Source organism: Montipora foliosa, chromosome 14, assembly GCF_036669935.1.
Source record: "Montipora foliosa isolate CH-2021 chromosome 14, ASM3666993v2, whole genome shotgun sequence".
In the NCBI taxonomy this organism is placed as follows: Eukaryota; Metazoa; Cnidaria; class Anthozoa; order Scleractinia; family Acroporidae; genus Montipora; species Montipora foliosa.
Genome location: NC_090882.1, coordinates 4,859,193 through 4,876,126, shown reverse-complemented (window position 1 = coordinate 4,876,126; position 16,934 = coordinate 4,859,193). Strand labels below are relative to the sequence as shown.

Below are 16,934 nucleotides of genomic sequence, written 5' to 3'. Positions count from 1 at the left end.
GCGTCTTGGCATAAGATTTCCTTCTACCCGTAATGAGGTAACTACCGGTACAGTCCTTTAAAACAAACTTAGCAGACATATCAAACGTAGACGAAGTGGAGATTAACTGAAACTGTTCCCCACGCGTTGTCTAAGTGTTCCCTATATTTTTTCCCGAGAATTGAAAAACAAAATCCACCTGTTTTGATCGTCAATAGACGACCCGCTGATCCTCGGTAACCACAAGTCGAGTTGTTTCCGATAATTAATGCGTTGCCTTTGTGATCGATGGGAAATTGTTTGTGAAATCTAGCGCGTGTGAAAAGCAAGGCAGATTGTGTCAAGGCTATTGGACTTGTCAGCACCTCCATTTGTGCGTCAACTGAACCTCATTTAAGCGACAAAAACGTTTATACACACAACGGAAAAATGGGTTACTGTACAAAAGTCTTTATTTCTCGAGTAGATCACAACTTGATTTGTGTGATTTGCTCGGGTGTGTTTGAAAAACCAGTGGCCACGCAATGTGGACATACATACTGCAAAGAATGCTTGGATCACTGGCTTAGAGCTTTGAGCAATGGAAATGTAACTCTAACTTGCCCTGAATGTCATCGTAAAGTTAGTCGGAGCAACGTTGCTCCGGTTTTGGCATTGAATGGATTTATCGAGAGTCTTCTTGTGGAGTGTGAATATTCTACCAATGGTTGCCCGGCGGTTTTAAAACTAGGAGATTTGGAAAGTCACATGAAAGATTGCGAATACTCGCTGTTGAAATGCTCTAAATGCAATGGAATGATCGTGCAAAGTGATATTCGCCTGCATCAAGCAAAGTGCGCCAAGATTAATGATCAAGATCTGCTTCAAAGTTGTGTTCATACAGAGATAGATATCTTAAAGGAAGAACTAGCAAAAGCTAAAAAGGCATTGGAAGTTTCCGAAGAAACTGTCCGAAGACTTCAGCGTAGTTTGCGTGAATTGAGAGTTCGAACGCAAATCCGTTCAAGCCAGTTAGCAGACGATTTCGATCCAGCTTGGGATCCAGATTACGGCTATGGGTATTCGCCAAGAAGCGTTGTTCAGCTCTCTGGTTTTATATCGCGATTTCTTAATGGCAGACCAGGCTATGTGGATCGGGAAAAGATTTTCTCTTGTCTAAAGCGTTGTTTCGATTATTTCCATAATTGTGCGGCTTTCTGGCAGGATCTTCATATGCTTCTCGCCACAGCGGTGGCGAGTCACTGGTTCACAGACACACAACAGGAAAACATGACATCGTGGTTAAAAATTATCGCACGCGAAAAACTCTTAAACTGAGACTGACTGATTTATAACTTTTACCTCTTAATCTTTTCTGAAAAATATCTATTAAGCTGCTTTCAGCCCTGTTGTAATCAGATTTCATGTATATAACGATCGGCTTTCCTAAAATCTTACTAGAAAATTCGTGTCAAGACAATGTTTCTATCAATGACATTCTAGTTTTTAATAATTCTTATTGCGGCAATCTGTGTAAAAGGTGAAAAATGCTTCTTGAAAAAAGTATCTCAGGTGAGCGCCAATTCAATCTGCGTCTTGTTATTTCCAAGCCGATTACTTACGAATCCTCGAAGATGTTCCGCATTGCTTCAGATTCCTTCGTCAACGGCGAAATTAATTAATAGTCGTTGTGGTCATTTAATTGGAGCAAGAGGTTTTTTGGAGGGCATAGATTTAGAGAAGAAATAAGACCTTCGACGTCGTATTCCAAGTCGCTTGTCAGGACATTCGTGTAACAGTGGGGTTCAATGCAGAAGAGTTACAACACTGTCGGTTCTTTCAGCGGGGAAACGTTTTGATATTTGACTCGGTGAGTCAAATGTTGCTGTGGTAACGATACAGAAACACTAAAAGACCATCTAAATTCAGTTTTTAAAAACTAATTTGGTGAGCTGTATGCGCCGTAGGGTTCTTACAGCCAAAAATTGGCTATTTGAACCTTACGGCCCCTGCTCAATCCTCGTGCTAACGTGAATGCACCAATCAGAGACGGTTTTGATTGTTCTTCACGAAAACCAATGAGAAGACACTTTGTTTCAGGGTTCCCCAGAGCTCTTCTCTCCCTCGGTCAAGAGAAGAGCTGTGGGGTCGAGATTGAACGCGATGCTAAAGGCGCAAATATTTTCCTCAAGAATGGAACTTGAAAGTGTGTGGCATCATGAGATAGCTGTGGACCCAGGTCTTCTCGGAAATGTCACTCAATGACGTGACAGTACGAATATACCATCGCTTTGAGAACTTCGCAGCGATTTTACTCTCTTGCATGCTCGGTGACCACTAATTTTATTTCCGTAGATCACTTCCTTTTCTGATTTTGTCCATTTTAACAAAAAACAAAAAAAATCTGTACGTGAGAAGTTACAAATATTTCGCCTTTTATGCTCTCGTCCGACTGAAGTTTTCTTTCTTAGGCTAATATGTATCATTTTTCAAGGTCTATTTCACCTCAGAAAAAGACATCAGCTGCAAATTTTTTTTTATATTAGTTATGTTGAATTGAGTACGTTTACGTGATCTAAACTTCACTAATGTAGCTTTTTTATTGCTGACAGTTGTAAACTAAGATAGTCTTAAAGTAACGCAATCTTCTAAAAGTGCAACTCATAATCTCGAAAACAAGCACGGTGAACCCCCATTTTTTTTGCCTTTTTGGCAAAAGTAGATCATTACCTTTCTGCGTGGCAAGTTTTAAAAAGATCTGTACGTGGGAACATTTTGGGCGCGAACATCCTTAAACCCTTCCTTTTGTGGCTTTTGCGCTCGCGCGAGCTCATCTGAACCCCTTTTGAATCTCCTTTCAAACAACACACGCTCTTCCCTTTATTTTCAGCGAGAGTTCACCGGATTGATATGTATTATAACAGCCTGTTCACAACAATGAAAATGTTAATCAGCATCTTTATTATCCAAAAGGCGATACAAAAGCTTCAAAAAACCTTAATTGCGTATATTGTAGAGTAACCATGGCAAGGTTACCTCAATTTCAATCATTTTATTTCTTTTTAAGAACAAAAGAAACCACGCGTAATGAAGACAAGTATCGAACTCTACGTCGACTTTGCACGCAAACACTATGCGGCGCTTATTTACAAGCAAAAAACGTACCCTGATCTTGTCTGTAGTTTCATTGCTTTTTTTCACTACCCAAATTAGACTTTTCAAAATAAGTTCTCGTGTTGAAGACGGAAGTGTAAAGCACGGCACTCTTGTTCAAAGGTCTGCCTTGGAGATTCGCATACAAGAAGCTTCCCTGGGAGGTAATTCATGCCATTCTTTTAATACATAGAACGACTTCTCATGTTGCAAGAAAATTAGATAATGGAGAGATTTCGCGTGAACGTGCGTGAAACGACAAACTGCAAACCGCAGTGTGCTGTTTGTGATAAAAGCGTGAAGATTCTGTTACCTCACTTGTTTGTTTGATTTGTAGCAAAACGCAAATTGCCGTTTGTCGTTAACGCATGCGCAATGCTAAATATCTCTAGTGTTAGTTAAATCTTCCTTTTTCATTATGTAAACCTCGAAAGGTCCGCGCTCTTGAAAAGCATTTTGAGAGAAAACAGGATTGTCTACTTCGTGATGAAAAGAGCCGGACTTTCAACGCGTTAAGCTGCTCAGAAAGACCAAAATAATTGGAAAGTCTTAGGCGATCAAGGTCTTTTGTCTTCGTGAACTCGGAATTCTAGATGCGCGAGAAGTTTTGGCTCTTGAGAAATTAGAAGCCTGCCTGTACTAATTTCGAGTTCTACAACCTCAGTCAGCCATTTTGAAATGCCAGTATGTTTAGGCAGGACATAAAGAAGACGGGGAATACATTTCAGATTTTGAGCGTTTAGTTGGTAAGTCAAAAGCAATAATTTCTGAAGAAATTTCAAGGTATTAAACGTTTTTTTTGCAGTTATTACCGCGTACACTAAATTATTTAATAGGTGATTGAAGTCACAAGTTTATTCCCGCAGAAATTTCAAATTTCGGCGAACATAGACGGGTCGATATCAAGAGGCGAAACGTGCATAAACGGCGAGATATACACTCCCAGTTCATTAATCAGCAGCGGATAAAATTTAAACCTGATTATATATACTGCATGTCCTTCCTAAACTATGGCCTAATAATGAAGAAGGCAATTACTTAAAAAAAAAAAAAAAAAAATGTGGTTCACTATAATATGCTCAATTATCCTTCTTTGTGCTTCTGTCTATCAATTCTTTAATAAATTTAAAGTATTATTGTGGGCGAGTTAAGAGATTCTCGTCCTGCTCTTTCCAGGATAACCACTGTAAAACCATACCGCACTTTTATCGAGCTTTTTCATAGAGCTGACGTATTACGGTTGCATTGCACTTCGACCGCAAAAACGTTTCCATATCTAAAGTTTATTTAAATCTTGACGTCGAGTCTTAAAAGTAAACTGTTAGAAGCACTTTACGAAGAGAAACAAACAGCCAATCAAATAGCTTTGTTTTTTGGAAAAAGGAAGAAGAGCGCGCAGCTGCAGCACAAGCGGCACGTGCAGTACAATTGCATGTTCCCACGCTAAGCTCATCGTTTTTTGAATCCGACATCCAATCACAAAGATACAGGAAGTTCATCGTTGTTGGCGGGCCCAGATCGTAAGATATGGTCCTCCAGGTTACGAACTTACATAACGATTTTACAATTTATTTCCTTAACACAGCTTCGACAAGTTTCAACGTCGTCAGTGCCTCATTCCAGTGTACCGTTCCAGGAGACCCTGTGTTTCCTCTGTGTGATTTTAAAATCAAGGTAGAAACCACTGTTTTGATAATCTTTTGAAGAGAAATGTGCCAGAAATGTCAAGCAAAGAACGAAGTCATTATCACCGGTCAGGAGTTCATCAAGTGGAGCCTCAATCTCCCATACTTGGCCTGGGAGTCAACCCTTTCCGGAGAAGATACATTTATAGGACGCCTCCCTTGGGAGATGCAGCACGCCCACTGTTGTAAAAGCCAATTTCCCTTGGGAGATTCAGCACGCCCACTGTTGTAAAAGCCAATCTCCCTTGAGAGCTTAAGCACGCCCACTGTTGTAAAAGCCAATCTCCCTTGGGAGATTCACCACGCCCACTGTTGTAAAAGCCACTCTCCCTTGGGAGATTCAGCACGCCCACTGTTGTAAAAGCCAAACAAAACAAAGCTATCTCATGATAATAGAGCTCAATTCCCGGAGGATTAGTTGGGGAGACCAACATGGCCGCCGTGAAGTCACGTGAAAACACTCTATTCCCTACTTGCACAAATCCCGTAATACACCTCTTTTAACCCCCTCCCCCCCCCCCCCCAAAAAAAAGGCACAGGCGTTGTTTTCGATTTCTCTTAGGGCATCTTCATGTCCCAGGAGAATGCAAACAATGATTATGCAAAAGTTTGGGGGATAAAGGAGGTGTGTTATGAGGTTGGTGCAAGAAGAGAATTGCACTCTATAATGTATTTTTGCGTACGTCATTGATCAATCAAAAATGCTATATTTTGTTGAGTATATAATACTATAATTTATTACATGATCAGCTTTTGCCTATAGTTTACCCTGCCAAAGACAAGCGTTTATTTTTGTTGTTTGTTGCAGGAATTAAACAAGAAGTGGAACCAAAAGTGCCATGGAGAGAAATACAAGGTTGATCTGAAAAATTCTTGCTCTGTAATTCAATACTTGAGTGAGGCAAGTGCAAGCATTCTTCTATCCATAAAGCTAGCTTTCATATGTTTGTATCGTTTACCACTTGTAACCTTTGCTTATTTTGGGTTACCCTTCTTTGAACAGAGAGAGGCGTGGTGCCCCGTTTTGCCGTGGAGACAACACACAATTCGTCCACCTCTCAGGACAGGCCAAGGCTTTTTCCGGGTAGGTACCATTCCCCGAGTGTCTCCCGGATTAAATCGACTTGTAGATCGAGAGGACACAGAAAATCCATGGCGATTCGATTCTTGGTATAAAATTAATTGAAAATTAAAATTATCGTTTCTTGGAAAACAAATATACCGTACTACGAGCATAGGTGACATGTCAAATCGTAGGCTTTAAATTCTGTCAAGCTAATCCGAAAATAATTTAGTTTAAATCTTGACCTAATTTGTCCATCCGTGTAACATATATCCGGGCTAACGCTGACAATCCGGCTTCGAGGAACACGGCTTGAAAATTCCATAAATTTAGTCTTGTTTCCTTTGCTTAAAATAAAACTGAACTCACCTTCAATGAAGAAACGTTAAAGCCAGTGTGATTTACAGGGATTTCAGATTTCAAGATTGGACGAACGGATCTTGAACGTTTATTAATTTGCATTGGCGTTTTCATAAGAACAAGAAAATTTAAAGTAATGTTTAAAAAACGAATAGCAGTGTTTTATCGGGTCTTAACTTTCAGTTTTATTTGTCTTATCTTAGGCTTCCATCCGAACAAGTCTTTCCGAGCTTCTGGAAAAACTAGATGGTGAACGATATACTTGGCTTCGAAAGCGGATTATCGGTACCTGGCCACACTGGATGGAAGCCATTGAAGAACTGCGAACGAAACTGGATTTGTATGACAGGAAAAGAAAAAAGGTGCAATGTGGTGTAATGGCTTAACCTTTTACATGAAGAGGTTTTCAAAAGCGTTACATCAAAAACAAAGTAATTAATTTGGCCAATCATAGCAGACGTATAGAATCCAACGAATCCAAGTACCGGTACTTTTCACTGTGAATAAACAATTGTTGAAAGGATAATTACGTGGCTTTATGAATCACTGCCTTCCCTTAGATCTTAAATCGGCGGTTAGGTAGTCTTTGCTTCAAAAGGTTCTTGTTTGTGGCGAACTTTCCTCTTAAGTCACAAGTGATTGAATGATAAACGTAGGCCCTGTAACAATCATACAGCAGTTGTTATAACGTTCAATGTGACTGGCTTGCTATCCAAACCGGAAACTAAAAACCAATCAACAGAGACTAGAACTAATCATTAGTTAGTGCGTTGAACTACATAGCTTGGCTAAAGTAAAGTACAGGTACTCATTCACAGAGTTACTCGTCGTCATTTGGATTCGCATGACATCGAGGTGAAATGCTCAAGATACATTGATAGATACCCCCACGTGGCTGCCAAAACTGATGTAAATTCGAATGGCATTGGCCGATTCCCGGGTGACTGATTTCGACAAACTACATGATTAGTATACGTTCTCCTTCGTCGAACGCAACAATGACTGATACTTAAGACAATATGAGCTGCTCCAATACCAAATGAAAACAGTTTACGAAAGCTGCTACACTGCATGCTGTTCATACTATCTTGCTTTGCAGATTCTGTTGTACTTGTCCTCAATGGGTGAACACAAGTTTTTCTTAAACAACGCATTCATGGGAGGTCCACTGGGTGAATTAACACAGTGGTCCGACCTGATAAGTGCTTTGTATGTGTTAGGTCACGATCTCACAATTGCATTTACCGTGGATGATCTTCCAAGGTAAAGTTGCGCACATATTTAGTAATATATCAGTGGATTTCGGTCAAGTCTTACTTCAGCTCATATTTGAAGTTTACAAGGGCAAGGGTGGCACAGTTGGTTAGTGCGCGGCCTTGGTGCAAGAGGTCCCGAGTTCGATCCCCGGCACTCACATCCTTGTTTCGACTTCTTTCCTTTCAGTGTAGCCTAAGTAGCTTTAAATACCCTTAAAACGGAGCACTGATGGAAAGAGGGGGGTAAAATGAGCGCACCGTCGGCTTCCTGGGAGAATACTCTATAGAGAGTAAAGGAACTTCCGACTTTAAATAAGGTGTACCTTTACCTTTACCTTATTGAAACTATCCAATCGAGATTGTGATTGGAATCATCACGTTTGGTGTTGGAATTGAGACAGGGCTGGTATTAGGATCAAAATTTGGATTGAAATTAGGATCAGAATCGGTATCAGGATTGGATTTAGAGAGGGATCTCGATAAGGCTTTGTAATGAGCTAGGGACAGGGATCAGAATTGGAATCGGGATTGCGCTAAACTTTGTACTGATGCAGGTCTTTTATGTGTTCACGTTTGCCAAACAAAAAATATCATTTTACGTTGTATTTATGCAGAAAACGAGAACGAATTGTGCAAAATTTCAAAAGGTTCAGTAAATTCAGAGCAATTGGTTTTCTCGTGAAAGAATTGTGTCTGGAAAAGTTCGCGCTGACGTCACCGCGTCGTGAATCTCAAAGTCGCTACTTTTATTCACTTTTGTTTTCGGCATCAGTTCTCTTGTTCACCCGGCCCCAGATGGTTGTGTGCGTGAGGTTTCACCTGATGGACTGGATTTGATATTCACTGATATTATGGGACTACTGATAATCGCAGAACGAAGTGGACCCGATTATTCACTACACAAGTAAGTGCAAAATACAATATTTTAATATATTTGCTCTCTTATAGTTACAGACTACTTTTGGCTGTAAGATGTCTATTAGAAAAAAAATTCACGTTTCAGCCTCATCTCGGGGAACATTAGAGAGCTTTAGATTCTAGTACGAGAACGACTACGGGTACGAGATTTTCTCACAAAACAACAGTGAGCGCGCGCAAACCAGCGTCATTTTGGCGGGAAAAACGTGATACCGTCGTCATTTTAGTACGAGGTTTTGGAAAAGTGTTGTCTTGTGAGAACAATTCAACAACACGATAGCACTTTTGGTATTTTTTGATAAGCAAGAAGGCTCAGCTACCAGCAATAAGAATAACTGAGCAACCTATGCTGCGAACAAAGTGTAAGATTAATCGACCGGTTTAGAAATTCTTACTATTTTCGCTAAAAACGGGCAGTCAAATTTCGTACTCGTTCTCGTCCTCGTCCCAGAATCTAAAGCTCTCTATTGAAGATCGAGGAGGAAGAAAACTCACTGTTTCCCGTGGAGCCAGACATAAACTGTTTCGTTATGAATCGGTTAGCTAGCCAGTCAGTCAATTACTCAATTAGTCAATGCCATAAGACTGTGTCCTCAACTGCCAATAAATCATTTCGTTTGTGCGTCAGTGACACAAGTGAGATGGAATAGTCACTCTGGCCACGTGAATATAAATATCAAGCTTAATTTTCTCTCACTAGATGCAAAATGCGCGTGTTAGACTCCTTTGGGACAGATGCAGAATTCAATTTCAAGCGTTACAAAGGAAAGATTCCAGGGGGGAGGTCGCCATGGGGAGATCTCGATCTTCACTTACAGCAGTTTATGACAATGTATCGTAAGTACACAGATCAAATAACTTCAAAAAACGCACTGTCCCGTTCACGCTAATAGGCTGATTTAGCAACAGAACGGGAACGTCAGTGGCGACGTTGCGCGCAGCAAAACTACCAATGAGAATTTAGAATAGAGAAGAAAAGAGTGGAGTCTACTCTATTCTGAATTCTCATTGGTGTTTTATCTGCCCGCCGTCGCCACTGACGTTCCCATTCTGTTGCTAAATCAGCCTAATTATTCTTTGATTGTAGCTGACGTCACGTTGCCCATGTGTCACGTTGGCCATGTTGGTGGAAAGAATAACAGCGAAAAAGTCATTGCAAATTTAACTCGATTATTATGCAAAACTTAAGCTACATTTTTCTTTTGTTTTGGCACCAACATCACCGTCTTATCACGTGAGTGCAATCAGAGAATATGCTTAGATAGGGATGATGACTGTGTACTGTAACGCCGAAGCAGTTATGGAGCGGAAACCTCAGAAAAGCCCCAGCCTTAGAAGAGAAAGGAACACCATCTACACTGGGGCGTAGCCAGGGCTTTTTGATGAGGAGATGACCCACTCTATCAATATAACTGCGCACAATATAACCAAACATTGTGCAATATCTACAAAGTAGGATTACGTAACTTTCTCAGTTTTTTGGAAGGAGGGGTAGTTCAACAGTTTCTCAAACGAGGAAACAATGTTGCGGAAGCAAATGTTTCTCCGTTTGCGGCCCAAGGGAACCCTGAATTTGTTCGGAAACATTTTGCTTTCTCAGCAAATGTTTCCTCGTTTGCGCACCGAGGGAACATTTCGAGAAACAATGTTTCCTCAACAGCTAGTGGTTTGCGGTTGCATTAGGGAGTTTACACTAGTGTTAAAGTCAAGTTCTATCGTTTTTAACCTTTCTCATTAGGGATTCAAAACATCAGAGAGTTGACACTTGAGTAGTGTCAACACCAGTGTTACACTGGGTTTCTCTCAAGTGTGACCGCAAACAATATTTCCTCGTTTGCGGGCGCGTTAAGAAACAACTCGGCCGCCGCAAACCATACCATCATTGGTTCAAATTAAAGAGGAAAAGTAATGGTGCAGCACTCCATTTTAGCACATATTATTGCGGTTCTCTGCATAAGAACGACGTGAAATCATCAAATTTGAGGTTTTGACGACAACGCGAGCATGCAAATGTAAACCTTTTGTTCTCTGTTTTTATTCTTAAACCACTCGTCCCGATTTATTTTTGAGAAAAATTACTTCCTCCGCATTCGTGTACGACGTGGACGAAATGGATTAATATACTCACAGTAATGCAAAGGGATATTTTGAAGTGACGTTTTCGCTGATGTCTTGTGTCCGTTGTAGATTTGGCATAAGGGAGCTTTAGCAACGATAACGGCGATGGCAACGAGAACGTCACACATTTGCATACTTAGTAGGCAAAAACAATAGCTTTGCACGCTCTGCACGTGCATTTTTCATTTTTATCCATTTCTTTGCCGTCGTTTGCAAAACAACAACGTGAAATTGCCAAATTTGAGGTTTTATGGACAACGTCAGCACTTAGAGATAAATTTTCATTTTCTCCCCTAAAGTAAGCGCCGCTCATGACGGTTTGATTCCTGAAGGACTGCTACTCCTTTGTCATATTAAAAAGCTTGGAATAGTCTCGAAGTGATCGCAATAACGCGAATTTATGTTTTTAGATGACGTTCTCGTTGTCGTTCTCGTTGTCATTCCCGTCGTCGTTGCTAAAGCTCCCTATAGTCAACACAGCCCCAAAGCTATTACATTGAATTTTCTTTTCAGCCCACAGTCCGGACAATTCGTTCCTTGGATTTGCGGTGCCGCGAAGAAAACAACGAAAAACAGTGAAAAGTGCAAGAACTTCAGCTTTGGTTTATGGCAAAGATCCTGCGTTTTGGAAGGTAAGGGAAAGTAGCAAAAACAAAAGCAATTTGTGCATTACTTACTTGCCTCAAGAAGCGGTGCCAAGGCATACGGCAACGGCAAAGCACCAAAACATGCAATATCATTATTGCAATGGTTGCTTGGTGCTTGGGCAGCGCCGGTAAGTTACAGGCAGAAATCGAATCTACGACTTCCGTAACACTTGTCTGGTGCTCCAACTATTGAGCTTCTAGAATTACTGGGAAGCTGGGTCGCTTAACTCTCGTCTTTCACAAAGTGTCCCTCTAGTGCTACAAACTCGACAATGTGAACGCCATTCAACAAAAAATGTGTAAGTGTGATGGTGAAGGTGTTGAATGTACTGGTGAGAGAAATGATATAATGTTTAGTTGGTGCTTGGCCACGAGAAAGGGAACAAATGGAAAACGTTTCAGAGTGCCAGGCAGGAATATCGAGCCTATGATCTCCGCAAAAGCGGTCGTGAGTTCTAAACATTGAGCTTCACGACTACGGGTCATTCATCAGCTGTGAAACTCAGTGATGTGTTAGTATGATGGCAAAGGTCATAGTTACATATCTGATGTGAGATGATGTGAGTATGAGAGTAACAGCAGGCTCCGTTTCGCTCCAAAAAACAGTTCCGCCGAAAGCACACTCTTAAAGTTGACTGGGTGCTCCAAGAATCTGTTCACACTAGTTTGTCGCCATGTTAGAACGGGACATCGACTTCTTAAACGAGGTCAAATCCTATTCCTTGAATTCGGTGAATTATGGAGGGCGTGGCTTAGGCTGGAAAGTTTAAGGCAGAACGGTCAATGGCGGTCTTAAAGGGCCCCCGTGACCAAAAAATCAATTCTTATTTTTCTTTCGATTTCAAAACTATGTTAACTAAACACGAAGCGACCAAAGGTTTAAGGCTTGATTTAAAAAGACACCTGTTTATTTCAAGTAGAATTTTCCTATTTAATGGTCTGCCATTACTAACTTTAAGTTCTTCAGAGAACTGGATCGAGGAGGAAATGACGTCAAAAGTTCACTAGTTTTAGAATGCAATGCGTGTGTACGCCGCAGAATTAATATGCAACACGGGAGTTTTGGGCTTTCAGAGTTTTAAAATCGCGTTTTGCATATATAATAAGCTGCATTCACACACTGAGTGAGTCTTTGACGTCACTTTTCCAACCCTCTGAGGTCCAATCGGTCAGTTTTGAATGTGATTAATGGCGAACCGTGAAATCCAGAACTTACACTCAAAGTAAGCGGCCTTTGGATAAAAATTAAAGCTCAAAATTTTGCCAGTCAGGTGTTAAGCAAGCACACTTTCAAAATCTGGAGACAGGGGCACTTTAATATGTTTTTTATTTCATTAATACCGACATTATTTCCTTGATTGATCTATAGGGTTATGGAGACTACATTGATACAGTGAAAAAATACTTTGACGAGGTTCACTCCACTTTAGGTAATACAGAGGTAAGCCGGTGTGGATATGCCACTCAATTCTCGTATAGCCTAATACAAATTAGTATCACCCAACTAGTGGACTATATGCAAATCCTGCATTTTGATTAGCTACGCTACTAGAGGACTGTTATTAATAGTCCTCGAGTAGCGAAAAGCGTGACGCTTTCTTTCGTTTTCTTCACAAAGAAATATTTCTTTCTCTTGCATTTGCTAACTTTTCTGTCCGACTAGTTGAAACGGTGATACTAAAACAATTAGACCCTTCGCCCTCAAGGGCCACGGGTCAATAGCCTTTCTCTGTTCCGTTTTGATGATTTTCATCCTTAGCCAATTGGTATTGGGTACTTCTGTTAATCTGCTCCTTGCTTACAAAGAGATACCAAATGGACCCCATTCGCTTATAGATTTGGTTCTTCCAGTACACATCACGTGACGATACCCAAAAGATTTGTCTTGTTCATCAAAGAGAGTTCTTTGAGCTCGAAGATGTCAGACTCTGAAGGGAAATACTCTCTTGAGTATTGCCACGTGATCTACATTAGGAAAGCGAAAAAAAATGAACAAGCGAATAATGTCCATTGAACTTGATATCTGTATGTTTTAATATCTCATTAAATTTAGGAAAGTCATCGAAAGTATCAAGTCCCTGAATATGTCATAAATCATGGAATTGTAAATATAACCACTCTTATTGATCTTTTGGAATCAAGCAAGGTGAGACGAAGATAGTATTAGTAAATCATTGAATTCGATTTCTGGAATGAATCATGGTCGAGGCAATTGAAATCGACCGAGGCCGTAGGAGGAGGTTAATTCCATTTACTGAAGGTTAAATGCATGGCCAATAGGCCCATCATAACTATGCTACGTTTCGAGGTCCATCACGCCGGTGTATCCGGCCGTCGCTTCTTCGACAACTGGAAATACGTCCTTGATTGCAGGCCATCAAAACCAGTGATTCTTGTCCTCTGCTTTCATCAAAACAAAATGATTCTCTTGTTTAGGTTTTCGTTGGTCTGGGACAACCATATGAAGGGCCGGCTGCTCTGGAGGCGCTAGCTAATGGCTGTTTCTTTTTAAATCCAAAGGTAAAGTGGGATTCTATTGTTTATTTTCGTCAACGAATAATGTATAGAAAGTAGAATTCACGCCTAGATTTGCCCTGCTATGGTGTATGATGCTATTCCAGCAATGCTATGTCATGCTGTTGTGCTTTATGCCATACTATGCTCTGCTTTCCACATCAATACAGTATGTTGTATTCTGCTATGCTTTATTCTATGCTATGCTATGCTATGCTATGCAATGTCATGCCATACTTGACTATGACATGCTGACGGTTATGCCTAATATACTACTACACTACACTACACTACACTACACTATACTATACCACACCATACTATACCATACTATACTATACTATACTAATGTTATGCTATAGTATCCTGCACCCAATTCAAATCTCCGCTGTAACTTAGCCCAAGCCCTAACTGCTAACTCAGAACCTGATGCTTTTCACCTTGCATTTATTTTGAAAACGTTTATCTCTTAAGCTAGGTGGGCACTTCACCAAGAGACATGATCAATTAAAGAAAAAAATTAGAACGCCAATTTTTGTCACCACTCTTTCCGCTTATCGTGTCAACATTCCTACTATTTTATAGTACAATCCACCTCTGGACCGAACGAACACAGGATTTTTCGCTGGAAAACCACTCATTAGAAAGGTAACTTGTTAGCAACGGGCCAGGAAACGTATTTTGATCAATGTTGTAACTTTTAAACACTGCTCAAAATTCACTCATCGACAATATGCCGGAGACATTTTCTTGCGAAGTATGATGGTTTTAGGTCTGTCCTGTATGTTGATTCGCTAAAAATCTATCGCTACCTGTTCAGCTAATGAAAAGCAATGCACGTGTTTTCTTGTTCTTTTGGAAAGATCGAATTCTGATTGGTTAACTGCGTCGAATGCGCACATTGTGATTGGTCGAGCTAAACATTTCGGGCTTAGCTTTACAACATTCGATTTAATTAAAACCGCTCTATCATTTGTAATTCAATTTATGTAGATATCCTCGCAGAATCCTTATGCGGAAGTATTCGTTGGAAAACCTTTCGTTCAGACAGTGGATATCCACAACTTAACAGAGGTAGAAGGGGCACTTCTGGAAATAACCAGCACCAAGGTAAGGAGAGAATTAGGAAACCTAGTGCGGGGCTGGCAAAATAACGCTCTAAGCTTTCCCCATAAAATTACTTCCTTACGGCCATTTCACCTAATTAACCCAGTCAGGTTAGTAGCCGATAGCCTGTATATTGGTAATAGTAGTTTGTAAGTGGGGTAATCTCGACCAAAGAGCTCTTCTCTATTGCGCATGACTGAAGGAGAGAAGAGCTCTGGGGAACCCTTAAACAAACTGTCTTCTCATTGGTTTTCGTGAAGAACAATCAAAAGCGTCTCTGATTGGTGCATTCATGTTAACACGAGGAGTGAGCAGGCGCCGTAAGGTTCAAATAGCTAATTTTTTGGTTATAACAACTTACGGCACTTGTTCTCCTACAAATAGTATTTGCAAGGAGAGCGCGCTTCAAGTTCCACTTACGGGAAACAAGCGGATTTTGTGTCTTTTCCCAAGCTCACTACAGGTGCAATTAGATTCTATAGCTTTTAACCGAGTGCCAGTCTGTTCAACGATGGAGAGTCTTGTTAGAAGATTTATTCAAACCTTTCACAACAAACAAAATAAACAAACAGAAAAAACGTGAACAAGTCATTAAGATAAAGAAACCCGAACCCGTCACCCGTACTTTATTTCCATTATGTACACGTGACTGATAACTAAAAGAAGCTCATAAACTTGCCAACATTTATTCCACAGGACGAACCCTATTTGCCTTATGAATTTACACATGTTGGAATGTTAGAACGAGTCAATGCTTATGTGCAAAATCAGGTAGAAATGATCATTAATTGTTTCTTTTCTTTCTTTGGTGAAAAAGATGCTAACGATCTTCTCTTCCCCTCTTGACACACCACAGGAATTCTGCAAGTCCTCCGACTGGCCTCCCCTGAAGGAACTTAAAATGGTTCTGGGAGGAGAGGGTGAGGCGTGCATTGACGCATGTCACAAAAAAAAACTTACGTGTGAACCCAAGTACTTTGCATCTTTGAACACGAGGGAATCGCTGGAAAGGTGACAAAATAATTTATTTTATTTCTTTGCTTCGCCTTGTAGAAAAGCTGAAAGAGACTAGAAATAGTAAGGAACGCCATAGTAGTGTAGAGTATTCAAATCTGCGGGGGCTTAACTAAACTGCTCAGAAAACGAAAGATCCTCAAGTGTACATTGCGCAATAGCCCGTGAAAAGGTTAGTTTTTCTCATTTGCATTACAATGTAATCTAGCATGTATGTGAGGCAATTTCGGGCTATTTTGTAGTTTTAACCCGAAACTGCCTCGCATCCACGTTAGATTACATTGCAATGCAACTGAGAAAAGCTAACCGTGAAAAGGGCTATTCACGGCCTCGATTCCGTTAGCACAGCTGACTCTTTCGTCCTCCATTAAATGGTCCGTTCCTCATTTTTATGCAGGTGCATGGAAATCAAAAGAAAACAAAGCGAATGCACGGATTTCACGAACGGGATATGCCGGCACGCTGATTTAATTAATGCTGATGCACGGACAACACGTGCCAGATTGCACGTTGATTGATACTTGCATTAATTACGGACAGCACGTGCCAAAATCTCCTCATGCAATTAGCGCAGAAGAAAAAACTAATACCTTTTGCGCGGTTGTAAATATACGGTGAAGGTTGTGATATTTAGGAGAAGGAAACGAAGGCCTTTTTTCGTCTTACGTATTTTAGCCGTTTTTTATCTGTATATATATGTTCTTCCAAACCAAGTACTTTAGACAGCAACGAGAGTTGCGCGAGGACGCTTTGTTGAAAAAAAAATCTAAAAATGTTCTTTTTGGGTGAGCGCATGGTGTGTAAGCTTCAAATCTGTGATGGTTCGACCAACGTCCAGGTTTCTTAAAACAACTGAAGAGAAAGTGCTGCCTTTGAATCCGCAAATGAATAAAATTTCAAGTCTTCTTGGATAAGGTTTATAAAAAGTAGGCTCGTCTCCCAAAGTTAAGACGCCCGCAAACGAGGAAACAATGTTGCGGAAACGTTTTTGCGGGAGCAACTTGTTGAACTTCACGAGACACGTCTCGGGGACAAAATCACCCCCAAACTGGTGTTGCACAATTACAAAAGTAGCAGTTCACACGAGGGCACATGTTGCCGCAACATATCCCTGGGACATCTACCTGCAAAATTTTTATGT

At 40.6% G+C, this 16,934-nt stretch overlaps 2 protein-coding genes across 2 annotated transcripts in view; both read left to right on the top strand.

Annotated features, from left to right (window-relative positions):
• The first annotated feature begins 276 nt into the window (after positions 1-276).
• On the top strand, positions 277-2,495 carry LOC137985186 (E3 ubiquitin-protein ligase NRDP1-like). The gene has a single exon (XM_068832709.1). The coding sequence runs from the start codon at positions 409-411 to the stop codon at positions 1,294-1,296; it is 888 nt and encodes a 295-aa protein (XP_068688810.1). The 5' UTR covers positions 277-408; the 3' UTR covers positions 1,297-2,495.
• An 841-nt stretch (positions 2,496-3,336) lies between these two features.
• The window catches only part of LOC137985538 (alpha-1,6-mannosylglycoprotein 6-beta-N-acetylglucosaminyltransferase A-like), a 15,668-nt gene continuing 2,070 nt past the window's right edge, over positions 3,337-16,934 (top strand). Inside the window, exons 1-17 of the mRNA XM_068833155.1 lie at positions 3,337-3,393; positions 3,806-3,857; positions 4,697-4,785; positions 5,605-5,697; positions 5,800-5,880; positions 6,423-6,581; positions 7,319-7,482; positions 8,248-8,379; positions 9,094-9,230; positions 11,025-11,143; positions 12,528-12,599; positions 13,212-13,304; positions 13,595-13,678; positions 14,258-14,320; positions 14,666-14,782; positions 15,476-15,550; positions 15,636-15,790. Of these exons, the coding sequence (XP_068689256.1) occupies positions 3,337-3,393; positions 3,806-3,857; positions 4,697-4,785; positions 5,605-5,697; positions 5,800-5,880; positions 6,423-6,581; positions 7,319-7,482; positions 8,248-8,379; positions 9,094-9,230; positions 11,025-11,143; positions 12,528-12,599; positions 13,212-13,304; positions 13,595-13,678; positions 14,258-14,320; positions 14,666-14,782; positions 15,476-15,550; positions 15,636-15,790 (1,742 nt within the window). The remainder of the gene's footprint in view (positions 3,394-3,805; positions 3,858-4,696; positions 4,786-5,604; positions 5,698-5,799; positions 5,881-6,422; positions 6,582-7,318; positions 7,483-8,247; positions 8,380-9,093; positions 9,231-11,024; positions 11,144-12,527; positions 12,600-13,211; positions 13,305-13,594; positions 13,679-14,257; positions 14,321-14,665; positions 14,783-15,475; positions 15,551-15,635; positions 15,791-16,934) is intronic.